At 36.2% G+C, this 22,107-nt stretch overlaps 3 protein-coding genes and 1 long non-coding RNA gene across 8 annotated transcripts in view; 2 read left to right on the forward strand and 2 right to left on the reverse strand.

The window, feature by feature from the left end:
- Positions 1–715, reverse strand: part of LOC110784546 (uncharacterized) — a 33,301-nt gene extending 32,586 nt beyond the window's left edge. Inside the window, exons 1-2 of one of the 3 annotated variants that reach the window (XR_008918347.1) lie at positions 540–715; positions 314–442 (exon numbers count right to left, since the gene is read on the reverse strand). This is a non-coding gene — a long non-coding RNA (uncharacterized lncRNA). The remainder of the gene's footprint in view (positions 1–313; positions 443–539) is intronic. The other 2 variants (XR_008918346.1, XR_008918348.1) reach the window with 2 other exon arrangements.
- A 1,228-nt stretch (positions 716–1,943) lies between these two features.
- Positions 1,944–6,169, forward strand: LOC110784547 (20 kDa chaperonin, chloroplastic-like). Its single transcript, NM_001426356.1, has 6 exons — positions 1,944–1,987; positions 4,245–4,426; positions 4,524–4,703; positions 4,799–4,954; positions 5,679–5,756; positions 5,931–6,169. Exons 2-6 carry the CDS (start codon positions 4,247–4,249, stop codon positions 6,102–6,104), a joined length of 768 nt encoding a protein of 255 aa, NP_001413285.1. The 5' UTR covers positions 1,944–1,987; positions 4,245–4,246; the 3' UTR covers positions 6,105–6,169.
- Positions 6,170–6,980: 811 nt separating this feature from the next.
- Positions 6,981–15,401, reverse strand: LOC110784548 (uncharacterized). Of its 2 annotated transcripts, XM_021989013.2 has the most exons (12): positions 15,163–15,401; positions 14,723–14,792; positions 14,066–14,315; positions 12,786–12,990; positions 11,896–11,986; positions 11,654–11,796; positions 10,454–10,697; positions 8,749–8,853; positions 8,453–8,635; positions 8,013–8,217; positions 7,379–7,862; positions 6,981–7,245 (listed from the first exon to the last, which is right to left on the reverse strand). In XM_021989013.2, exons 3-12 carry the CDS (start codon positions 14,286–14,288, stop codon positions 7,158–7,160), a joined length of 1,971 nt encoding a protein of 656 aa, XP_021844705.1. In that variant the 5' UTR covers positions 14,289–14,315; positions 14,723–14,792; positions 15,163–15,401; the 3' UTR covers positions 6,981–7,157. The 2 variants fall into 2 exon arrangements, with proteins under 2 accessions (XP_021844705.1, XP_021844704.1); XM_021989012.2 differs by lacking the exon at positions 14,723–14,792.
- Positions 15,402–17,749: 2,348 nt separating this feature from the next.
- Positions 17,750–22,107, forward strand: LOC130459631 (uncharacterized). 2 transcript variants are annotated; one of them, XM_056827098.1, is made up of 4 exons: positions 17,750–18,223; positions 18,413–20,597; positions 20,701–21,049; positions 21,174–22,107. In XM_056827098.1, exons 2-4 carry the CDS (start codon positions 18,414–18,416, stop codon positions 21,830–21,832), a joined length of 3,192 nt encoding a protein of 1,063 aa, XP_056683076.1. In that variant the 5' UTR covers positions 17,750–18,223; position 18,413; the 3' UTR covers positions 21,833–22,107. The 2 variants fall into 2 exon arrangements, with proteins under 2 accessions (XP_056683076.1, XP_056683075.1); XM_056827097.1 differs by having other exon boundaries at positions 17,750–20,597.

The following is a 22,107-nucleotide window of genomic DNA, read 5'->3' on the forward strand; positions in this document are numbered from 1 at the left end:
TTCAACTACTCAAGCAGAAGAAGCACGCTATCTATTATTATGAACAATAAATTATCAAAAAAACCATCAAATTGGATATGGTGAAGCAAAAATATAAATCATGCATTTAATTAAAAAATATTAAACAATTGATGCTAAAAAGGGGGGGGGGATCAACTACTCAACAAAATTCCAAATCGGGAAAAATCAGGCAAAAAACATATAATCATGCCTTTTTTAAAAAAAACAAGAAAAATGCAAAAGAAAAATCACCCCTGATCCTAATCTACTAATATTACAGAGCATTGGAAAGAATGAAGAAAACAATATAAACCTGACTATGGGTGGTTAAATCGATATCCTCAATTCAGACGAATCAGACACCGACGAAAATGTAAACAACGCCTCATCATCTTCAAATCATCGTTTTCAGAGGATTCAATTGATATGCTCATTTACACCCCTGCAATCAGATAAATTTAGACCCAAAATAAAAATCCAGGTTTGAGACCAATTTCAAATATACAACCACATGCATGTAAAATTCTGCAAATACTGACCTTCGATTTAACTTACCTCAAACAATGAAATTAAACCCAAATACGAATAAAAAATTATAAGAAATGAGCAAAACAGGAAAGGACTAAGCTTAATATATAACATATTCAAAGTTGAGTAAGAAATTATAATTCTCTTGTTGAGTTTTTCTTGCTATGCCAAAATGAGAAGGGTGTTCGGCTTTTTTAAGTAAAGTAGATATTTTCTCATGAATAAGATAAACTAGGAGTTGAGATAAATTTGAAGGTTTTTTTAACGATTTTATGCTAATTAAGATTTTAGTTTATGGCTAGAATTTTAAATGAGTGTATTTGAAAAATTAGTCTAAATTTTAGGATAAATTATTAAACTTTATATATGTTCTATATCGTTTGCCATTGTGTTCTTTTTATATTGCTTCAATTTTACCTTTATTTCTTTCGTTTTAAAAACAATGAGCATTATACACTTGGATACATAGAGCGATTTCCGGCAATAATGCCGGAAGATGCTGAAATTCCCAAAATACGCTCCATTTTATTTTAATTCCTACTCTACCGTCTACGTAAGCAAACTTGGTAAAAATTTTAAAAAAATTATGGGTTCAATAACGAACCGCTAACTTAAATTGTTGTTTCATAAACCGCCATTTGATTTAGCGGTTATGTACTTATGTGTTATGGTGGAAATCTATTCTGTAGATAATTTGAGTAGAGGAAGAAGAAGAAACATGGAGATAGGAGTACGTTGTGCGACATTCTCACTTGCTTTCTCACCCAACAACAAAATTTGCCTTAACCCAAAATGGACTACAACAATAGAAATTAACAATGATGATCAGTCAATTTTGGTGGTAGAGCAGTCCCTTTTCCTCCATTGCTTTCTCTCTCCTCCCGATGTCTCATACCACCCATTGCCACCATCGATGATGCAGTTTCCTCTCCAAATAGGCAAACAAAGTTTTGATGGTTACAATCTGATTTCTTTGTTTAACTCTCTTTGCAATTTCGTGACTTTTTCCTAATGCTTGTGAATAGTGAGTTTTGGGTAGTGCATACTACAATAACACCACTAATTGATAGCCAATTCAGTTAGCGGTTTATATAATATAACCGCTATTTCAATCGGCGGTTTTCTGCAGATAATTTAAAAAAAATACATTCGTTTTTTGCTTACGTGGACGGTAGAGTGGGAATTAAAATAAAATTCGGAGTATTTTGGAAATTTCTATATCTTCTAGCATTATTGTCGGAAATTGCTCGGATACATAACTACATTATTTTTTTTATTTTTTTTATTTTATTTTTTGTTTGGGCAAACTGGGAGAGAAATATCGTTTTAAGGATAAAGCAACCTGAGTGCAAAACATAGGGAACTTCTTCACTCTCTCTAACTTCACAGTTCACACTCCCTCCAAACCCCGAACCCCCAAACCAAGTCTACCCTCTATCTCTTCTTACCCAGTTAGTTGGTAAGTTCCTTCATTATTCAATCTGGGTGTCAATTTTCGATTCATAATCTATGCAATTTGCTGAAATTAATTTATGGGTTTGTTAATATGGTTAAAGCTGTTCTTAGTACTCTCCTTAAATTCTTGTTTCACAAATTATGGTATTATAAACTGGATGTATTTCGTATTGTTCGTTTTCCTGTGAAATTTACTTGATTTTATGTATTTCCCTGCGTTTTAGTAGCTATTGCACAACTTTAGTTTACCTAATTTCTTGACTTTGTAATTCAGTTTTAGAAATGTGAGTTTGGTTTGGAAGAAAAACCAAGTGAAGGGATGTGTGGTTCATTTGTATGGAATTTGTATAGAAAATAGATGAACAAAGTTTGTCCATTTTTGAGTTGTTTTTTGTAACAAATTTTCATATATTCCGACCTCCCCTTTCGGCACCACATATTTTATCATTTATAAGTGATGTTGAGGTTAAGGTTGCAAATTGCAATTGCGACTTGCACTGTTAGGTAGGCGATAGAATGGTAATGGTCATCTTGCATTTGTTTTTGCCAGAGAATTCCCAACCCAATGTTCTACTTGTGAAGAACAAGTACTTCATTAGAGGTGTAGAAGCATTACCATGGAAATTGTAATGGGACTTTCCTTGCAAAATTATACCTAATTTCGTTACCATCATCGCCATTGTTTATAGATTACAAAAAATCCGTTGTTATTAATCTTAAGTTGTATTCTTTTTTATTTGTAACGTGCCACACTTACTATTGCCCAAGTTAAGAAAGGGGTGAGGGAGGGGTGGTTAGATGTATGCAGTGTAACACTATATTGAGACATTTTATAGTTTGTCAGTGCTCAAATGAGAGCTGATAAACTAAATAATGATGTATCCACCTCTTTTTTTTTCAAAAAAAGCTATTTTGCTGAGACCTACCTGATTGCTGATGCATACTTTCCCTAATCTAGCATCTCTTCGCCTCTCCAGCTTTTCTTAACTCAAGGATTGTGGTTAGAGGAGGTGGGGATATCACTTTAATGATTTGAGACCTATGAAATTTATAGCTGAACATAGAAATTATATCAGTTTTAACATCGGGAACAGAGGAATCAAGTTCAATCGCATAGTGGATATGAACAATTAAAACACACAATAGTAAGTAAATAGATGAAAAATAAGGAATGTTTTTTGTCTTAACTAATTATTAGCTTCTGACCTCTCAGTACACCACATGACAAGACTGTATATCCTACTCTCTTGCCTATGCATCTATTTATAGGATTTTCCGTTCTTAACTTCTCTAGTATGATTTCTCATGTTACAAAAGAAAAAGAAAATATCTATGGTTGGAATTAGGGAGAGTTAGCCTTGACTTGCCTAGACTCCTCTAACTAGATAAACCTGTGATTTTTTCTTTCCAAAATACTTTACAAAGTAAATAGTAGGAGTAATATATTTATTAACAAAATGAATCCTTAACAAATTCATAAAGGGCAAGTATTGCTACTCAATGACTGTAATGACCATATTGACCACAATGAACCACCCCTTGTTCAATCTGCGGTATATGCCTCTCTCCGTTGTCTTTTGTGTTACTATGGAACTCCATTGCTGGTTTACATGCTTACTAGTGTGGCGGTGTGGCCTATGAGCTTCCCGTGGAGCTTCCTGAACACTTCTAAATCGCAGACTTGTTTCATTATCCTAACAATTTAGATGAATTGGATTAAAAGAGGAGCGCAACAAGCTTGCTTGTAGAAAAGCTAAAATGAAAGAAAGAGTGTTGATCAATTGAAGGAGGGGTTCTAATGTGCAGAAGAGTAGCTGCTATTAGTTTATTTTGACAAAGTATTGAGATTTTAAATTGTAAAAACGTTTCTCCATCGATCCCTGAATAATTGACCATTTTCAAGAAATTAAGCTAAAAGAACCATAAGTATTTTTCATATTTAAAATTTTACACCCCCACCATATAATAGCAGTTTCTCTTTTGAATATTTATAAGGGTATTATCAAGGACAATATGGGGAAGTTAAATCTAACCTATAAAATTCAGAAAGGTGCCAATTATTTTGGTTCAGAAGTAGTAATAAAAAAAAGTGGTTTACTATTAACATGTAGGATTTTCTGTATAGAATTTACGGATTCATCAAATACCTTGGTGGTGGGAAATAAGATCTTTAACTATACTGCCATTGTAAAATATAGTGTACTTTATACTTCGTATTAAAGTTGGCGGCTGAGCTCCTTCTTGGTTCTTATTATGCACAGGAATGGCTGCTACTCATCTTACTAGTACTTCTTCTTTAACCATCAACACATTACCCTCGTTCGAAGGTCTTCGCTCTGCTTCAGGAATTTCAAAGATCAATGTTTCTGTTGCATATCCTAGTTTCACTTCAAGGTCATTCCGTGGTTTGGTTGTTCGTGCTGCCTCAATAACCACATCGAAGGTTGGTGTATGATTGTTTTTTTAGTTAATGGTCTTCTCTTCACCTAATGGACTTTAGTATGATTCGTTGATTCATTTGTCACCTTATCTCTGGGCAGTACACATCAGTTAAGCCACTGGGAGATAGAGTTTTGATAAAAACAAAGATTGTAGAGGAGAAGACCACTAGTGGAATATTTCTTCCAACAGCAGCCCAAAAAAAACCTCAATCAGGTGAAGTTGTTGCCATTGGTTCAGGAAAGAAAGTTGGTGACAAAAAACTGCCTGTTGCTGTCAAGGTTGATGCTTCTGTGCTTTAGCATGTAGATCCAGATATAGCTTGTTAACTGTGAAATGTCATTAACCAAAAAGAATTCTTTATTTATCCCTGCAGACTGGCGCCGAAGTGGTTTATTCCAAGTACACAGGTACTGAAATAGAAGTGGATGGATCAAGTCATCTGATAGTGAAGGAAGATGATATAATTGGTATCCTAGAAACTGATGATGTTAAAGACCTCAAACCTTTGAACGACCGCCTATTAATAAAGGTTTGCAACCTAACAAATAACCTTTATATAAAATTATGATATTAAGTGCTATTTAGCAGTAACCTATTCTCATATCCGAAATATGAACATGGCGTAGATATTCCAATCTTAGTAGTATATTCTTGTAATGGGATCTTTTTCCAGAACTCGTCTTCCTTTTCTTTATTCATTCCTTTTACCACGGAAGGGGATTAGTTAAAAGTTGAAGACCTAATGAAGTAAAGAACTCTAATGACTCCAGCTGAACTTAGCTTTGATAGAAACCTTAGCTTCCTTTCTTTATCCCTCCATACTATGGGTTCTCGATGATGCTAGAATGCTAGATAGCTATTACACTACATCACACACGTCAGCGGCAACAAGGAATTGCGTGGTATGATAGATACAAAATTGATTTCATGTATCACTCGTACACTAAGAACTATCTTCATGAGTTCATGGCCTTTTTTATTTAAGAAATCCCCTCGATTAGAATTCTTCAAAAGCATGTCAAAGCTTTGGGAAGGTCCCAATGTCTTCTATTCAGTGGGGCAGCATTGACAAAATTGATCACCTTTACCTACATCTCCCTTTCCTATCTTCTTTATTCTGGTTTGTCTGCCATGTTTTTTAGACTGTATAAAGATGGAACATTCAGCCTTATCAGAAAATCCTCAACATGATTCCTGTAATTTCTTGCAAAAAAGCACAACATTACTTAATTCATAGTGTATTACACGGACAGGTTGCAGAGGTTGAGAATAAGACTTCCGGAGGATTGTTGCTGGCAGAGTCCTCAAAGGAGAAGCCTTCATTTGGCACGGTAAATACCCCTCTAGAATTATGACAAATGATTACCACAAGATAAAAACAATTGACAATTTGACATATTCTTATCGATAATTATATACTAGTGTTGTCATATTGCGACATTATGCAGTGATTTTGATGATAAACGAAGCTTCTATCAACTCATCCTCCTTGATTGACTTGACAGGTAGTTGCAACAGGTCCTGGTGTATTGGATGAAGAGGGAAATAGGATTCCACTACCTGTTTGTTCAGGAAACACAGTTTTGTATTCCAAGTATGCCGGAAATGATTTTAAGGGTGTTGATGGTTCTGACTACATGGTGTTGAGAGTATCGGATGTGATGGCTGTGCTTTCTTAGATAGCCTACAACTTTTATTTGCCAGTTGTAGATTTAGATTTGTAGCCCATTCTGTTTTACCATTAGAATTCTGGGCTCTAATGGTTTTGTAATTGACACTGCTAGTAAAACAATTCATAAGAAATAAACATGGCTTAAGTACTCTTTGTAGGTTACGGTAAAGTTGAATTTTTTGTGTTATAAAAACAGTTTATTCGATGAAGCTTGGTGAGTAGCAGGTTTATGATCAAAATATTGTATTCTCTTCTTGCAAAGTAATGGTCAATTGATTAGCACATTTGTGAGGCAAATGTCCCAAGCCTTGACAATAGATGCATTCATGCATCTATTTTCTTCATTGCCTAAACATAGGACTGGTTGCAGTCCTACGATTGTTGTCTTTCTTCAGTGCAAGTTTCAATCTCTTTCACCCCTTTCTCATAACCTGTTGCTTAAGTAACAACATCGTCAAGAGTAAACATGGTTAAGAGATTTCCACTTTGTCAGCTATCGACAACGACAGTCCTTTAATGAATCTCTCAATATTTTCCTCGATTCCTCCTCGTGTAGTTCACTGAGAATGCGTAGTTTCTCAGACTTCATTAGGTATTCAGCAACACATTTTTAAGGTTAACTTTGTTTTAAGTGGTTTAGTTTTAGGAACTGTTGTTGAGTATAATCTCTAGGCAAAAAACGGTTCATCTGCCTTTTTATAGGGTAATTTATAACTTGCAGTAGTTGTAAGCATTCTACACAAACTTGAGACTAAACAAGGTGGAAGCCCTTTTGATACAAGGACAAAGCACCACACATTAAATCTGTGTCTTGGCTAAGGTGTCCTCATTAAAGTAGCACACTTGTTTTAAAGCAAAAGGAAAAAAACATAAAAACCTGTGATACTGAAAAGAAAGATGCGAGAACTGCATCTGAATAAGGGGTAAAAATACACAATTTAATGTCAGCAAATCAAATTGAGAATAAACAAGATAATTGGGAATAAATAATGTACTAAACATATCTAATTAGTTCCACATATTTAAATAGATCTAACCAATCTCTCCTGAAACTCTATGTTCACAATGCAAGTTTATATAAACTCATCAATAGAGAAACTGTTATCATCAGAATGCATGACCCTCCACTAGCAGCAGCCGATACAGATCTGCCGTAAAAAAAACAAATCCATAAATCTCAGTTACTAATAAACCTAAAGACTTGTTATTCTTAATTAATCAATGATATATACATGTAGTCTATGTGAGGAAAGTCGTTGGAGTAGTAAAAGATGGGTTTACCTAGTGACGAGTGACACTGTTTTGAGTCCAAAGTTCAAGTCAAAGAGAGGGTCATAATGTGGATCTCCCTTGTTCATAGGGAGTTGGTCTACAGTTTTAAACCAATTTCTAGCCAACGTTCCGGTGAATTCATGGTCTCCAAACAAAACATCAGCAACTCCTTGACCTTCTGTCCCCGGCAACCATGCTGCCACAAGGGCATGAATTGTATTCATGTATGGCTCAATAACAAGAGGCCTGCCAGATATGATTATGACAACACACTGCACAGCCCCACATACATTGTTAATTACAGTTGGGCCGGGATCTGCCAACGTGAGATTCTGACTGTCTCCAGCAGTCTCTGCATAAGGAGGCTCTCCGACAACAACAATAGCATAATCAAAGTTGTTGGACTTGACAAAGTCACCAGTAGGATTTCCCTGGTAAACCAGCTCAGTGCTTGGATCAACAGCAGATTTTATGGCACTAAGGATGGTGGTTCCTGATCATTTCAAGACCAACCTTTCATTAATTCTCTAGAATAATAATAGTAATAAAATGAAACACCAAAAAGCCTAATGTACCATGACCCCTAATTACTTACAAATGTCTTTTTCAATTAATGATGAAATCAATATAACAAGGTAGATACCTCTTGTGGACTTGTTGTCAGTGAATCCTTGCCAATTAATTGTCCATCCTCCACATTGATAACCCAGATTATCAGCATACTCACCAGCAACTAGTACCTTTGATGCTCGTTTGGGAAGAGGAAGCACTGGAGCTTCTCCGGGTTTACCATTTTTCAGTAGAACAAGGGATTTTCTCACTGCTTCTCTTGCCAAATCTCTGTGGGGCTGCACATGTATGGATTTTGTCATTATAAACTATAAAATGAAATATATTTATCATGTATATACTCGGTTGAAATGGAAATGAATTTTGCATATTTGTTTACTTATACAATCAAAAAGAAAGAGGGGGAAAAATACTCTTTCACCAAACCCCATTTCCACAGTTGCAGATGGGATGAGGGGAAAGAAAGAAAGCAGAGTAGACAGATTTGTCCATGAAGTGCAATGTTTGACTGACCTCACTTCCCAGCTCATTCGCTAGACTGGGATCACCAAAAGGGTTCTCAAAAAGACCCATTGTGAATTTGACAAGCAAGATTCTCGCTACAGCATCATCAATACGCTCCATAGGGATTTCATTGTTTTTGACAAGGTGGGTTAGATCATCTATGAACTCATTAAACTCGTAAGGGACCATGACCTGTAAGTCACCAACAATCATAAATATACTTGAAATGACATTAGCTGGGGCTCATCCAATATTTAAAAGATTGCTAATAACTTTGTGAAAATGCATAATACAGAGACGCCAACCATGTCTATGCCAGCTTGAATTCCAGCCAAGACTGAGTATGAATAGTTGGCACCAGGCGGTGTAGTAATCCGGTCAATTCCTTGCCAGTCTGAGATAACAAAACCCTAAATGACAAACAAAAAACCAAATCCTGCAATTACTATCAAAGGCATTTATGACACAAGTTCATGCGCATATGATCACGTACCAATCAATCATGACATAGACTTCACCATACCAGCATACTAGTTTTGTTGGTTGGCAAAGAAAATGAGCATATATTTTTTTGCTTTCATATTGGGCTTGTTTAAATAGCTCATTTAAGCCCATGCTTATACTATTGAATTATGAATAAAGAAAAGCTTAAGAGATTGTATGTATGATTAAAATCGTTCTAGGACCTTAGTCGCAGGTATTTGGGAACATTGTAGTATTATACAATATAAAAATAATCTTCAAGTCTTCATCCGAATCATCCCTGCCAAACATCATTTTCTGAATCAAGACTGATATATTTCCAAAAGTCTAAAACCCAAACCCAGCTTATGCTTAGTGAAAACAGAAATGGCTGGGAAGATTGAAATTTATTGAGTGCAAAATTCATGAATATACCTTTTTTTTGAGGGAAAAATTCATGAATATACCGTACATTGTTTCTCCCTTACTGTAGACATATCCAATAAAATACTCAAATTGCCCTTGATCCACGAGATTTATTACTTAATTCAATTTTAAGCCAACAAAAAAGGTCACTGTTATGACTCTATTAGTAAGATGGGTAACAATTTGAGATAGAAAACTATTTTAGAAAAATAAATATTTTTTAAACAACATTCTGTTCGATATGAAGGGTAAATCTTCAGTACGTTGAAGTTCTTTTCACTAAAGAAAGGCATGCTCAACCTATTGATGGCCTATGACTCTATGAGTAAGATACTCCAAAAAAAAGTTTAAAAGATCTCAAAGGCTCAACTCGTAGTACAGACATTGGGAAGTTCAGGTCTTCCGTGGCCTAAGTATCTATTCGGAGAAAATTTGGGTTTTTGATTTCAGCAATGGCATTCGCGTTCCACGGAAAACATTACTATTGCAAAAGTATACAAATTGGGCAATCAAATCTTAGGTTTTTCATTATGTTGATTTTTATAGCATATGGTGATCAAGCACAGAATAAAGGAAAGAGACTCCAATTGCATAGTTACTCAACTTTCAAAAATGGGGTACAAACAAATTATATTTGAGAAAAAATTATAATCTAGCTCTTCTTAATTGTAATTGTAATGCACACTGGAGCATCTTCTTTAACAAAAATGTGTGAAGAATAGATTGTGAGACTAAAGCTTGGGTGATGATAAAGGTCGCAAGTTGCGACAACATTTAGTTGTCACAATCTTACGTGTCGCAGTTTAATTGATACATATAGGCGCCACATAGGCTATGTGTCATCAGGATATTTTTACTATCAATTCAATATTTTTACTATGAAAATATGTAAATAGATTAATCGATATAAAAAAGGAAACAAATTAGAATATTAAAATTTTCTTACCTTTTTTGAAACATGTATAATAGATTATATAAGTTAAATATTTTAGTTTCCAATTTAAATCATGACACATAAGCATGCCATGTCATCATTGTGACACGGCTTAAAGGTCGCGTGTTGCGACCTTTATCATTTTCGCTAAAGCTTATCACCATGATTGGATTTTCAAGCATGATTACCTTGAATTTTAGGGTATTTTTCAGAAATCCAGTGACTAAATCACGATTTGCATGCATCTTTACTCCATTCCAGCTGGAGTACGAAACCATGACTGTTGATACACCTTTGATAATAGAGTCAGAGTATGCAGGCATATGAATGCTAAGCAATCCATGCATGTCAGTCAAAGTGTTGTTCTCATTGGTTCCTCCAGTTGTCCCTCCGTCTGCAACAAAATGCTTTGCACAAGCAGCAACTTTGTCCCTGCATATGTAATCAACGTCATGAAAATGTAATCCATGGAAGCAAAAATACAAAAATACAAAAATATAGACAAGGAGAAAGAGGGAAGAAAATAAAGACCAAGGGCAAACTGCATTGTTGTTCTGTATTATTTTTGTCTTCTCTCATTGTACTTATAGGAGGACTGCTGCACCTCCCTCTATGCAGTGTGCAGTTAGGTCTTTCACTTTTTATGATTTTTTCTTTATTAAAAAATTTTAGGACCAAGAAGAAAATATGCAAAGCTGCCATTTCATGAAGTTAATTAAAGCACAATTTGGTAAAATTATAGGTGAAACAATTTCTAACAATGCAGGAGCACTTTTATCCTAACACTCAGTAAGGTGGTATCAAAACACTCAGTAAGGCCCTATTTGGTACTAAAATATCTGGAATTTCTTGTAGTTAAAGAGTACGAGTGATGACTGTTGACACTATACGCGAACAATGACTAATGAGTGAAAAGGTCTTAGCTGACTCATCGAAAACTATAAGCCAAATGGTTGTATACTTGTTTCCTACAGCTAGCTCACCCGGCAATTTGACCAGATAAACTGGTTTATTGACTGCATTCAACATGCTCTTGCTTCACTATCATGTCAACCAAGGCCTAAGTTCCATAATGCATAAAAGTTTATTACAAGTATTTATTTTTTATCCTGTAATGCATAAAACGTTTCATATATGTTTCATTCACATCATTCCTCGTCTTGTAGTTTCTTAAATCTAATCAAGAGATGCAACTTAGTTGCTCAGGCTTCATATCTATTACGTAATGCAGAAGAAGCAAATCATGTTAACTTTATTTATCAAATTTTCTATGTTTGACACCTAAAATAGCATCAACAGAAGAACACTCCCCTTTTGTATCCATTCACCAATGCACGTCTTTTTCAGTAGAAAGTTACCATAATTTAAGGGTTCAGACAAATTCATACTTTCCACCAACGTAAGGAATGCCCTTGTGTGATACAGGAGGTTCTCCTTGTAAACCATAGATGATATCTGTCATTTCCTGGACAATCGTGTGATCTTCACTGTAACTTTCATAACAGCGACCCCATCTTGGATCTCTACAAACCTAAGAGAATGTGAAAGAGAAATCGATCAAATGCGGAAACATAAAATTCTACAGGCTACAACGTTGCTCAAACCCATTACGTATAAATAAAAGTATTACCGCTATACAAGGAGCAAATGTGTACGGAATCCCGGTGGCTCTAACTTCAAGAGCTGTTGCAGCACCAATCCTCTTCACAAGGTCAGGGTCCCTATACACCTCATATTTTAGTAATCCACCGGAATTGGAAAAAATATATACTCCGTATATAAAAAAAAGATAGATGAGAGCCGTGGCCTCTTCTGCAAAAGTAAGAGACTTTTTATGGGTTTTTTTTTTTTTTGACATCCTCCTACATGGAACAGAACAGTCGAAGAGACTCAAGTGCCGCTCCAAAATATCATTTCCTCTTTACTATGGTTATCTACTGCAATAAATCAACGTTATGCAGAACAAACAGGACTTGTAGTTATTACTAATTATACTTTGTGAATCGTAGTAGGTGCATCAGGTCCCACAAATTCTTATTTACAAGTGGTGTACAATAAATATTGTACACCAAATTAAAAGTTAACTCCAAATGTTTAAAAGTTATCCTTATATATGTAAAAGTTATCTATGTAAAAATTATTTCTTCAAAATCAGTAATAATGTAATTAATTACTTAACCTTCTAAAATGTTTATCCATCAACTTCTTTTTAATAATATAAAAGTTACAAAAAACTAGGTAAAAGTTACAAAACAAACTGCGGTAAAAGTTATCTTAGTGTATAACAAATTTATTTTACCCCTTGTGCAAGCAAGAACTTTTGATCAAGTCCACTGTTACAGAGAAATATTTCATTTATATAGATAAATAGTTAAACATTACGAAAGTACTTATTTAATGGTTATGAGAGTATTAGTAGATTAAGTTCATAAAGGCAGATTCAATAGGAAGGGAGTAGTATCAGATTGGAATCCGATTCAATATTTCTTACAAGAAGACTGAAGGTAGAAATGCACTTGCCTGGTTGCGCCAAGACCAACATTATGTGGAAATATTGTTGCATTATACACATTATTGTGTCCATGCACAGCATCGATTCCATAAATCATAGGTATTCCAAGCCGATTAGTCAAGGCGGATTTCTGAAATCCATCAACCATATTCATCCAATCTTGAGCAGTAGCTTGTGGCAAAGGTGTACTGCCACCACCACTCAACACACTCCCTGCAGCATTCCACATTGTTATCAGTTTTTCATAGGACAATACTCATCATTCTATTGAGTGTATTTCTAGCATTTCCAGCAACAATGAAGTCCTAAACAAATCGTAGGTAAACATGCAGTGGTGCAGATGACCAAGGAAAGAAAAAGCAGCAATGCAGTTCAAATAAGTATACATTAGTGATACGTCTATAACGAGCTGACACTATCCACGGCCAAAATAGTGCTCAGTGTTTTTGGTATAAAGAGAACAAGAGATCCAATACTCCAATGATTCGAGCATTATCAGTGAAGCACACCCTCACAGCATATAAGCAAATTATACCAACATCATAGCCTAGCAAGAGGTGTTTAACTGATATGTTAACGAATGATACATCTATAACAGGCTTACACTATCAGCTACCAAAATAGTGCTCAGTGTTTTTGTTATAAAGGGAGCAGGAGGTCCAATGATTTGAGCAAAAGGTAATCAGTTAAGCGCACGCTCACAGCATATAAGCAAATACCAACATCATATTATTAACTTATCAAGTGGTGTTTATACTTCACGAAATGATACGTCTATAGCGGGATGACACTATCAGCAATCTTTAATAGTTCTCATTGTTTTTTTTTTTTGAAAGGAGTTCTCATTGTTTTTGGTATAGAGGGAACAAGAGGTGCAATATTTCTACCGAAAGGAATACAGTTAAAAGCACCCCCACAGCATATAACTACATAAGCACATTATACCAAGACCTTACAGGTTACAGCCCATAAAGTGGTGGTTAACTGATATGTTCATGAACACAATTCCCTTGATTTGATCATGGAGCAGCATATTTGGAAAGAAAACTGCTTTTATCAGCTGAATGTGTATTTAAGCATAGTTGTATCAAACTTTATGGAAAATAAGCTCAATCTCAAAATATTAACCAGCCTCCAAATATATGCTTGACTCTTCAAACAATGAGACAATGACACTAAATTGTTCTGTCCATGAACTGTATTAGTTTATATTGATGTATGGCTTCTATAAGTTTAAGCCTTGAGAAAATTTTAAAATGTAATGCAATAAGTTGAAGCATTTATTTACCAATAGTGAAAGTCTTCATTACTTCAGGAGTGGCAATTGTTCGATCTATCTGAGTCATCTGACCAATCTTCTCTTCCAAAGTCATTCTGCCCAAAAGGTCTTTTGCTCGAGCTGAAGGTGATTGTTTTGGATCCTTGTACAACACATACTCCGTATCTGCCAATGCCCTCCAACAGCATAGTAACACAATATTAACAACTAGACAAATTGCCAGCCTCCACATGTTGAATCTCCGATGCTCCAGGTAACACTTCAATACAAATTGCCATACATAGGATCAGTTTGATGCCATATAAACAACAAATTAGTTGGTAGAAAAACTGCTAAAAATGGCGTCCATTTCCCGTCTTTGGTAGAATAAAACATACTAAAAACCAAAGGAATTTAGTATAAGTGCATAACACAACCATAAAAAAGAATCAAAACTTTCCTACCAATTTGAACCTCGTATTCGATACAAAGTAGATGGAGTTGGAGGGAAGAAAAGTAACGATTACCCCTTTTATTATTCAGAAAGCATCAAATAGTTTTTATAGCCAGGAACAAGAAAGACCCTACCATTCAATTATCAAATGTTCTTTTCTTTCTATACCCATTAATCCAACATCATTCAAAAGCCACTTTACATACTAATCCTTCTCATTAATCCAAACACACCTTTTCTTTCCTTCAAATACAAAGTATCCCTTTTCTAATCTGAAGATGTTAGATTGACATTTGATACCCACTGCCAAAAATAAAATTAAAGGTTAAACTTTTTTGAAAAAATTTATTAAAAAAATAAAGGAATATTAAAGAACAACTAAGCAAATCAATCTGGAGAATCTAAAAAAATACAATACATACCCAAATTAGCAGAAAAATCAATCAAGTAAAAAACTTAGATTATTCTAGATTAAGCAACTAGCAAAATACAAGCTCAAATCAGAAACTAAAAAATACCCATAAAAATACAAACTTGAAGCAATCAAACAAGTACCTTTTTGGTAATTTATGAACAAATATATCAAAAGAAAATCGAACCCAAAAGCTTTAAAATGTAATGAGTAAAAGAATTTAAACTTGGACCCAATAAAATCTAGTACGGAGTAAATTACCTGTAAAGGAAAAGTGGGGCGCAGAGATTTGGATGAAGTGCCCGAGAAATGATAAAAAACGTGAAGGTGGTAAAGTGAGTGGGTCCACTTTCCGAGTTTCCGGCGCGCAGGAAGTAGCAGAGGCACCGGAGAAGAGGACTAGTGTCTAGTGGAGACTGGAGAGTGGCCAATGAAGGGAGTGTGTACGAGAGATGCTTTTAATTATTAGTGCCTTTTTGTGTGTTGTGTTTTTACTTCCAAGTATTTGATGTGGCGGTGAATTTTCATTTTTTATAATATGTTTCGACCCTCGATTTATATAAAAAAAAAATTAGTGTTCGCTATCTGCCATACCCCTACTACTTTGAACATCATATACTAGTATTCTATGCACGCAATGCGTTCAAATATTTTTAAAAATTTGATTTGATATTCACGTAAGTATGTTTTAAAGTTTTATAAATTTTTTAACAATTTTTATTTTTATAAGTGTGTTATCGATATCTTATGTGGACACATAAATGCTAAGTTATTAAATTAAAGTTTGATCATAATGAACTAAAATAATACTTCAGTGACTTTCTTCTCTAATTTGGTAATTAAAACACAATCCTATATACACGCTACACATTCTTAAAAGTATGTACATTTTCTAAAGCATATAAGAAAATATATTTAAAACTAAAGAAAAAAATATACATATTTATATGTAATAAAATCTGTTGTGGGATCTTTTACGGTGATGACGTGTCACGCGTTCCTCGGAGGTATCAAGTATGAGCTGGCACGATCCTCTAGCAACCTGCAAAACAAGAATATTCCCGTAGGAATATTCCCTCCGATGCCTAAGTAAGTATAAGCTAGAGCGCAAAGGCTATGGATACACAGAGGGTAAGTGGTCCCTGTGTACCCTGGCCATATATTGGTTCAATCCACCTCAGCATCGCCACATCATCCCCCAATTTCAATTTGAAATTTCAGCTTCACTTTGAATTTGAAATTCAAATGGCTGAGGATTTTTTTTTCCCTTTATTTTCTGTCGATGATACCAAAGTTAGAAGGAATTTTTTTTTTTTTTCATTTCATCTCATCTCTGTCAATGGTAGGTGATGAAAGGCGATACACCATTTTAATTAAGGTCACTCGAAAAATCGATGTTAATATCGCTGTAGATTGCAAAACAATTTCCGTCATGTTTTTGGATTTTTTTGTTCGAATTAAGAGCTGTTATGGGCACGAAATCAATATTGTCGAATTGATTAATGTTTAATTTGCGAAAAAAAAAATCTGCATTTCAGATTTGATAAGATCCAATCGGAGAAGATGACTGCGGAGTTTCCAAAGTAAATATTCTGTTTTAAAAAGCGCCCAAAAAAAAATTGAAAAATAGTGGTTGTCAAGGCTCGAACCCCGTACCGCAGCGTGGATGAATGAAAGAGTTATTGATAATGCTAGTAACCATTGTGACAGTGAGGCAAAGCCATTGGCAATTGTCATACAAATTTTTAGTTAAGCACTCCTTGTAGTTCTAAACGTCAGGCTCCGTTTGGTAGGGCGTAAAACGTTTTCATGGAAAACGATTTTCCCCTTTTCAATCATTTACGTTGTTTGGTTGGGTAAGGGATGTAAAACAATTTTACATGACTCCCTCAAATGTGGAAAACCCTTTTCCATTTGAAAAGGAGGGAAACCACTTTTCCTTCTTTCCTCCCTACCCCCCTCTCCTTTCTTCCCCTCAATCTACACCATCTTCTCCCATTTTCCTTTAAGTTACCAAACAAAGTAAAACTAGTTTGGAATTGTGTTTTCCCTTGAAAATTGTTTTCCATGGAAAATCATTTTACATTGAAAACGTTTTACGCCCTACCAAACGGAGCCTTAATGAGTAATTAATTTTACATTGTATATCAATATTGACTCCCCATCATTGTGTTGTACGTTTTTATATAATGTATGATGGTACCTCCCCTATTATGTTATACATTTGTATATCTTATAAAAATGATGCCCAAATTTATTTTGTATTTTATTATTTTATTTTTTTGAACCGAAGTTATAATTTAAATCAATCATTTCATTAATAAACTATAATTGCAAGTTATAAGAATATTCAATAATTAAAATTTCTTGTTAAACAAATAGTACATCAAAATAACAACTTATAATATATATCCTTTAGTCCACAGTCGTACGTTGTTATATCCTAATTGCGTACACAAATGTTACATCATAGTACCGTACACAAATTCAAAAGTGTCATACCAAAGTCCTAAACCCCTCCGAAACAGTATTAAGTACCGTTTTTACTACTTAAATTAGACACTAATAAGTAACGATAAACAAAATGTTACATATTAGTCTATTGCCGAAAACCTATTCCTCAGCGAACAACCTACGCAACGACTCCCCGTAATCGTCGTCGTCCCAAATACGTTTCCATTCCTTGCAAACAGCTCGAATTATTTTCCCTTGACGGGCCGAAAAATTCGGGAAAATATGAAGAGCTAAAATGAGTTCGTTATATAACACATCATGCGCCTACAACATTGAACATTTTAGTTAGGAATTGTTGTTTAACTAAAACTAACATTACGCAACCTAAATTAAACGGTTTTTTCATGAAATGCCCCTGAGGTTTTAAAAAACGCACCAAATACCCTCGCCTGTTTCGATTCACATAATATACCCCTATTTATCCGTACTGTTCATGACATGCCCCTGTTAGCTAACGCCGTTAGTCTGCCGTTAGTGGTGTTTTACTTATTTGCCCTTAATTTTGGTTTAGCGCCATTGACTTCCTTCACTTTCACAGAAAGACCAAAAAAAAAAAAAAAACGTTCACATTTTTCTCTTTCTCTCTCCTCTCCCCTGTTCTTCTTCAAGCTCTAATCCTACTCAAACCCTAGAAATTCTGGGTAGATCTTCAATATTTTTGTGAATTTTGCTGCGCACCTTAAAGGCGAGTTCGTGGGTTGTGATTTTGCTTCAATCGCGACAAAAAAGGGAGAAACTTGAGGCGATTTCCAGTTGAGTTAGTGTTGAAGAGGAAACGGGAATTTAAAGTTGGTTAGTCTACTTCCAGGTAATAATCTCTTCTCCTCTGTTTAATTTTGCTGGTAAACTTGTTTTTTTTTCACGAAATCGATTAGGGTTAGGGTTTGTGAAATTGTCAGTTTTTTTTTTAAAATTGCGCAACTTTCTTGTTGGTTATTGGTCAATTGTGGTTGTTGGAATGAAAATTGATGTTAGTTTCATTATTTTTTCCCTTTAGGATGAGTGCTATTTGGTTGTTACTACGTTATGGGTCACATAGTTTTGATATTAGAGTGGGAGACATGGAAAAATATCGTTTGTTGAAGTTGTTTCTTGATATCTTTGAGGAATCAGTTAAGCAAGATGTTTTTTTGCCTAGTACCTTTAGCTTGTATGTTGAGGGTCCTTGTGGTAAGGTTGAATTGAATGATGATAAGACTTTAAGGCTTCTGTGGGGATGGAATTGGGGTAAAGACACTGCTGAAATTTGGGTTGAGGGAACAGATAAACCAGGATTGGTGTTTAGGAATGCTGTTGCAACAATTGAGAATCATAGAAAGGAAAAAGAGAGACAACTTAAGGAGAGACAAGAGGAACTGTTGAGGGCTCAAAGAGAGGAGGAAGAGGCAATGAGGAAACAACAGGAAAGGGAGGACATTTTGAGGGAAATACAGGAACAAATGGAGTACACTGTGGCTATGGAGGTCCCTGTTGTTGATTGTGAGGACATGAAGGTTGAGTATGTGAGAGTCATTAGCAAAGATGATGCTGATGAGGTGTTTCCAGGTTGCTCTCAACCAAAACAAACACAAGAATCCCCAAAGAAACAACCCACCCCACCCAAACACACAAATCATGTTGCTTCTAAGTCAAAAGGCAAGGATAAGCCTGCTTCTAAGAAACTAACCCCCAAAAGGAGGGCATCAGCTAAACAACCCACCCCACAGAAACAACCCACCCCACCTAAACAACCCACCAAACAACCTACACCACCACCCCCACCACCCCCACCACAGAAAGAACCCACCCAACCAAAACAACAACAACACACACCACCACCAGAACATCCCACCTCTCCACCACAACAACAACAACACACACCACCACCAGAACATCCCACCTCTCCACCACAACATCACACCCCTCCACCACCACCACAAAATCCCACTCCACCACAGAACAACCAAACTGATGAGCCTAACAATCAAGCACCACCTGATCAAGCTCAGCCAGTGAAAAAGAAGGGGGGCAGAGCTAGACCTAAGGGGTTTAGGGTTAACAAAGTCACTGCTAAGAAGGCTGGAACTTGGGTTTCCAAGGGAAAGGGAAAAGGGAGAAAGGGTACAGGAAGGTCTAAGACACCAGGGGTTTTTGCTGATGTTGGTGAGATATGTTCAGAAGAGGAGAGTGAGGATTCTGATTATGAGGAATCAGATTCTGAACAAGAGGATGTTCTGAATGATTGGATTGATTCTGATGTTGATGATGAGGTGATTCCTGATGATATTCCTGATTTGGGGTTTGAGGATTGTCTAAATGGTTCCTCAAAGATGGATAAGGCCTATAAAAATGGCAAAATATGGACTGATCAACCATATGGGTCCATTAAGTTAGAACCCTGGTTGATCTTTCATGATAAGGCCACATTTCTTGAAGTGTTGAGAAGTTACTGCATACAGGAGGGGTTTGGGCTTAGTGTTGAGAGGGCTGATAATAGGAGGTACACAGCAGTGTGTGCAGTGGAGTCATGTGACTGGAGGATACATGCCAGTAGGTTGTTTGACAATGTTAGCTGGGCCATTAAGGTGATCAGTGGGTCCCACAGAACTTGTGGGAGGCTTGAGGAGAATCCAGTAGTGACCTCTGAGTGGTTGTGTAAGCATATGTTGGGGGAAATAGAGGCAAATCCAGAGATTCCAGTGGAGACATTGAGGAGGTATGCACAGGAGAAGTTTCAGTTGAGGGTGAAAAAGAGGCTATTGTACAAGGTCAGGAGTATGGCAAAGGGAAAGCTGCATGGTGGTTGGGCTGAAGCATATGAGCTGTTGCCTAGATATGCTGAGATGATTAAGCAAACAAACCCAGGGAGTCATGCACTTATAACATGGGGGGCCAGTAGTGGGGATGTGAACCCAAAATTCAGAGCTTGCTTCTTCTCATTTGCTGCACAAGTCAGGGGGTTTCTAAGGGGTTGTAGGCCCATAATTGGAATAGATGGGGCTCATTTAAGTGGTTTCTACAAGGGCATTCTACTGACAGCAGTTGGCATAGATGGGAATAATGAAATTTTTGTTCTTGCCTATGGGATAGTAGACACTGAGAGTTGTGACAGTTGGACCTACTTCATGAGATGTTTGAGGCAAATGTTTGAGCAGGAGGGTTGCAACAGAGATGATTGGACCTTCATCAGTGATAGGATGAAGGTATGTGTACTGATCTGATATTTACTCTTTTCTGATCTTTACTTTTTCTTATGTTTATGTTTCTATATTAATGAACCTGTTTTTGTTGTTTGCTGATGTGTAGGGTGTTGAGTTGGCAGTTAGAGAAACTTTTCCTAGAGCAACTAGGAGAGTTTGCTGCCAACACCTATACATGAATTGTAAGAACAATGGCTTCAGTGGATCTGCATTCCACAAGCTATTTTGGATAGCTGCTAATGCATACAATGAGTATGTGTTTGGTAAGGCCATGGAAAAGATCAGTGAGTACAATGCAAATGCCACTGCATACTTGAACAGCTGCATTGAGCAGTGGTCTAGGCATAAGTTTGACTCTACTGTTTGTTGTGATCACAACACAACAAACTTTGTGGAGTCATTCAATGCATGCACAAAGCCCTTCAGAGACATGCCTGTCTTCTCATTATTGGAAGGTATAACTCTTCTAATCATATTCATGCATAATATTACCCCTGAACTTGTTGTTTGTTGTTTAATCATATTCATGCATAATATACCCCTGAACTTGTTGTTTGTTGGTTAATGTCTGGTGTACAGCAATCAGAAGTTGGTGTATGCAGAGGGTGGGGGCTAGATTTGACAAGGCAGTTGACATGGAGGAAGGTCAGCTCACTGCATATGCATTGAAAGAGTTAGAGGAGAGGACAGCTGAGTCCAGGTTATATTATGCCACAGCATGTGGAGGGGGTGAATTTGAGGTTAGGGATGGACATGTCAACTTCCCAATTAGGCTTGCAACAAGAAGTTGTGCCTGTGGGAAGTGGCAGATCTGTGGAATCCCCTGCAAGCATGCACTGAGGGTCATATATGACCAAAGGATGAACCCCCATGATTTCATATCCCCATGGTTCAAGGCTGCTGCATACAAGCTAACCTATGCAGAACATATTCATCCTGTGGCAGATCCATCTCAGTGGCCTGACTTTGGCCTTCCTTCCATTCAGCCTCCAACCATCAAAAGACCATCTGGCAGACCTGCTAAGAAGAGAAAGAGAGGGGCAAATGAACCAAAGAAAGGGAAGAGGAACACAAATGTGAAATGTGGAAAGTGTAGAGAGTTTGGTCACAACTCAAGAACATGCAAGAGTGGAGGAACAAGTGCCACTGGACCAAGTACTTCAAAGAGTGGTGCAGCAGGAGCAAGTACATCAAATGGGGGACCAAACACAAGGAAGAGGTCAAAGGCAGCTGCATAGTCACCTCAGTTGGCTATATTTTGTGAATTGTAGTGCACAAAGCTAAACTAACTTAGTCAAATCAGTTTAGTCAGAATCAGTTTAGTTAGAATCAGTTTTTGGAAACAGTTGTGCAGAGATCATTTTTTGGAAACAGTGAAATGCTTAGAACACCTCTTTTTGTGCAGTTCAGTGGTGTTTGTCCACTTAAAGTTCAGTTTATGTAAAGCTTATTTGCTTGAACAAGTATTTATGGAACAAAGTCTCTTTATTTCATGAAATTTGTTACAACTTTA

This window comes from Spinacia oleracea, chromosome 4, assembly GCF_020520425.1.
Source record: "Spinacia oleracea cultivar Varoflay chromosome 4, BTI_SOV_V1, whole genome shotgun sequence".
Lineage (NCBI taxonomy): Eukaryota > Viridiplantae > Streptophyta > Magnoliopsida > Caryophyllales > Amaranthaceae > Spinacia > Spinacia oleracea.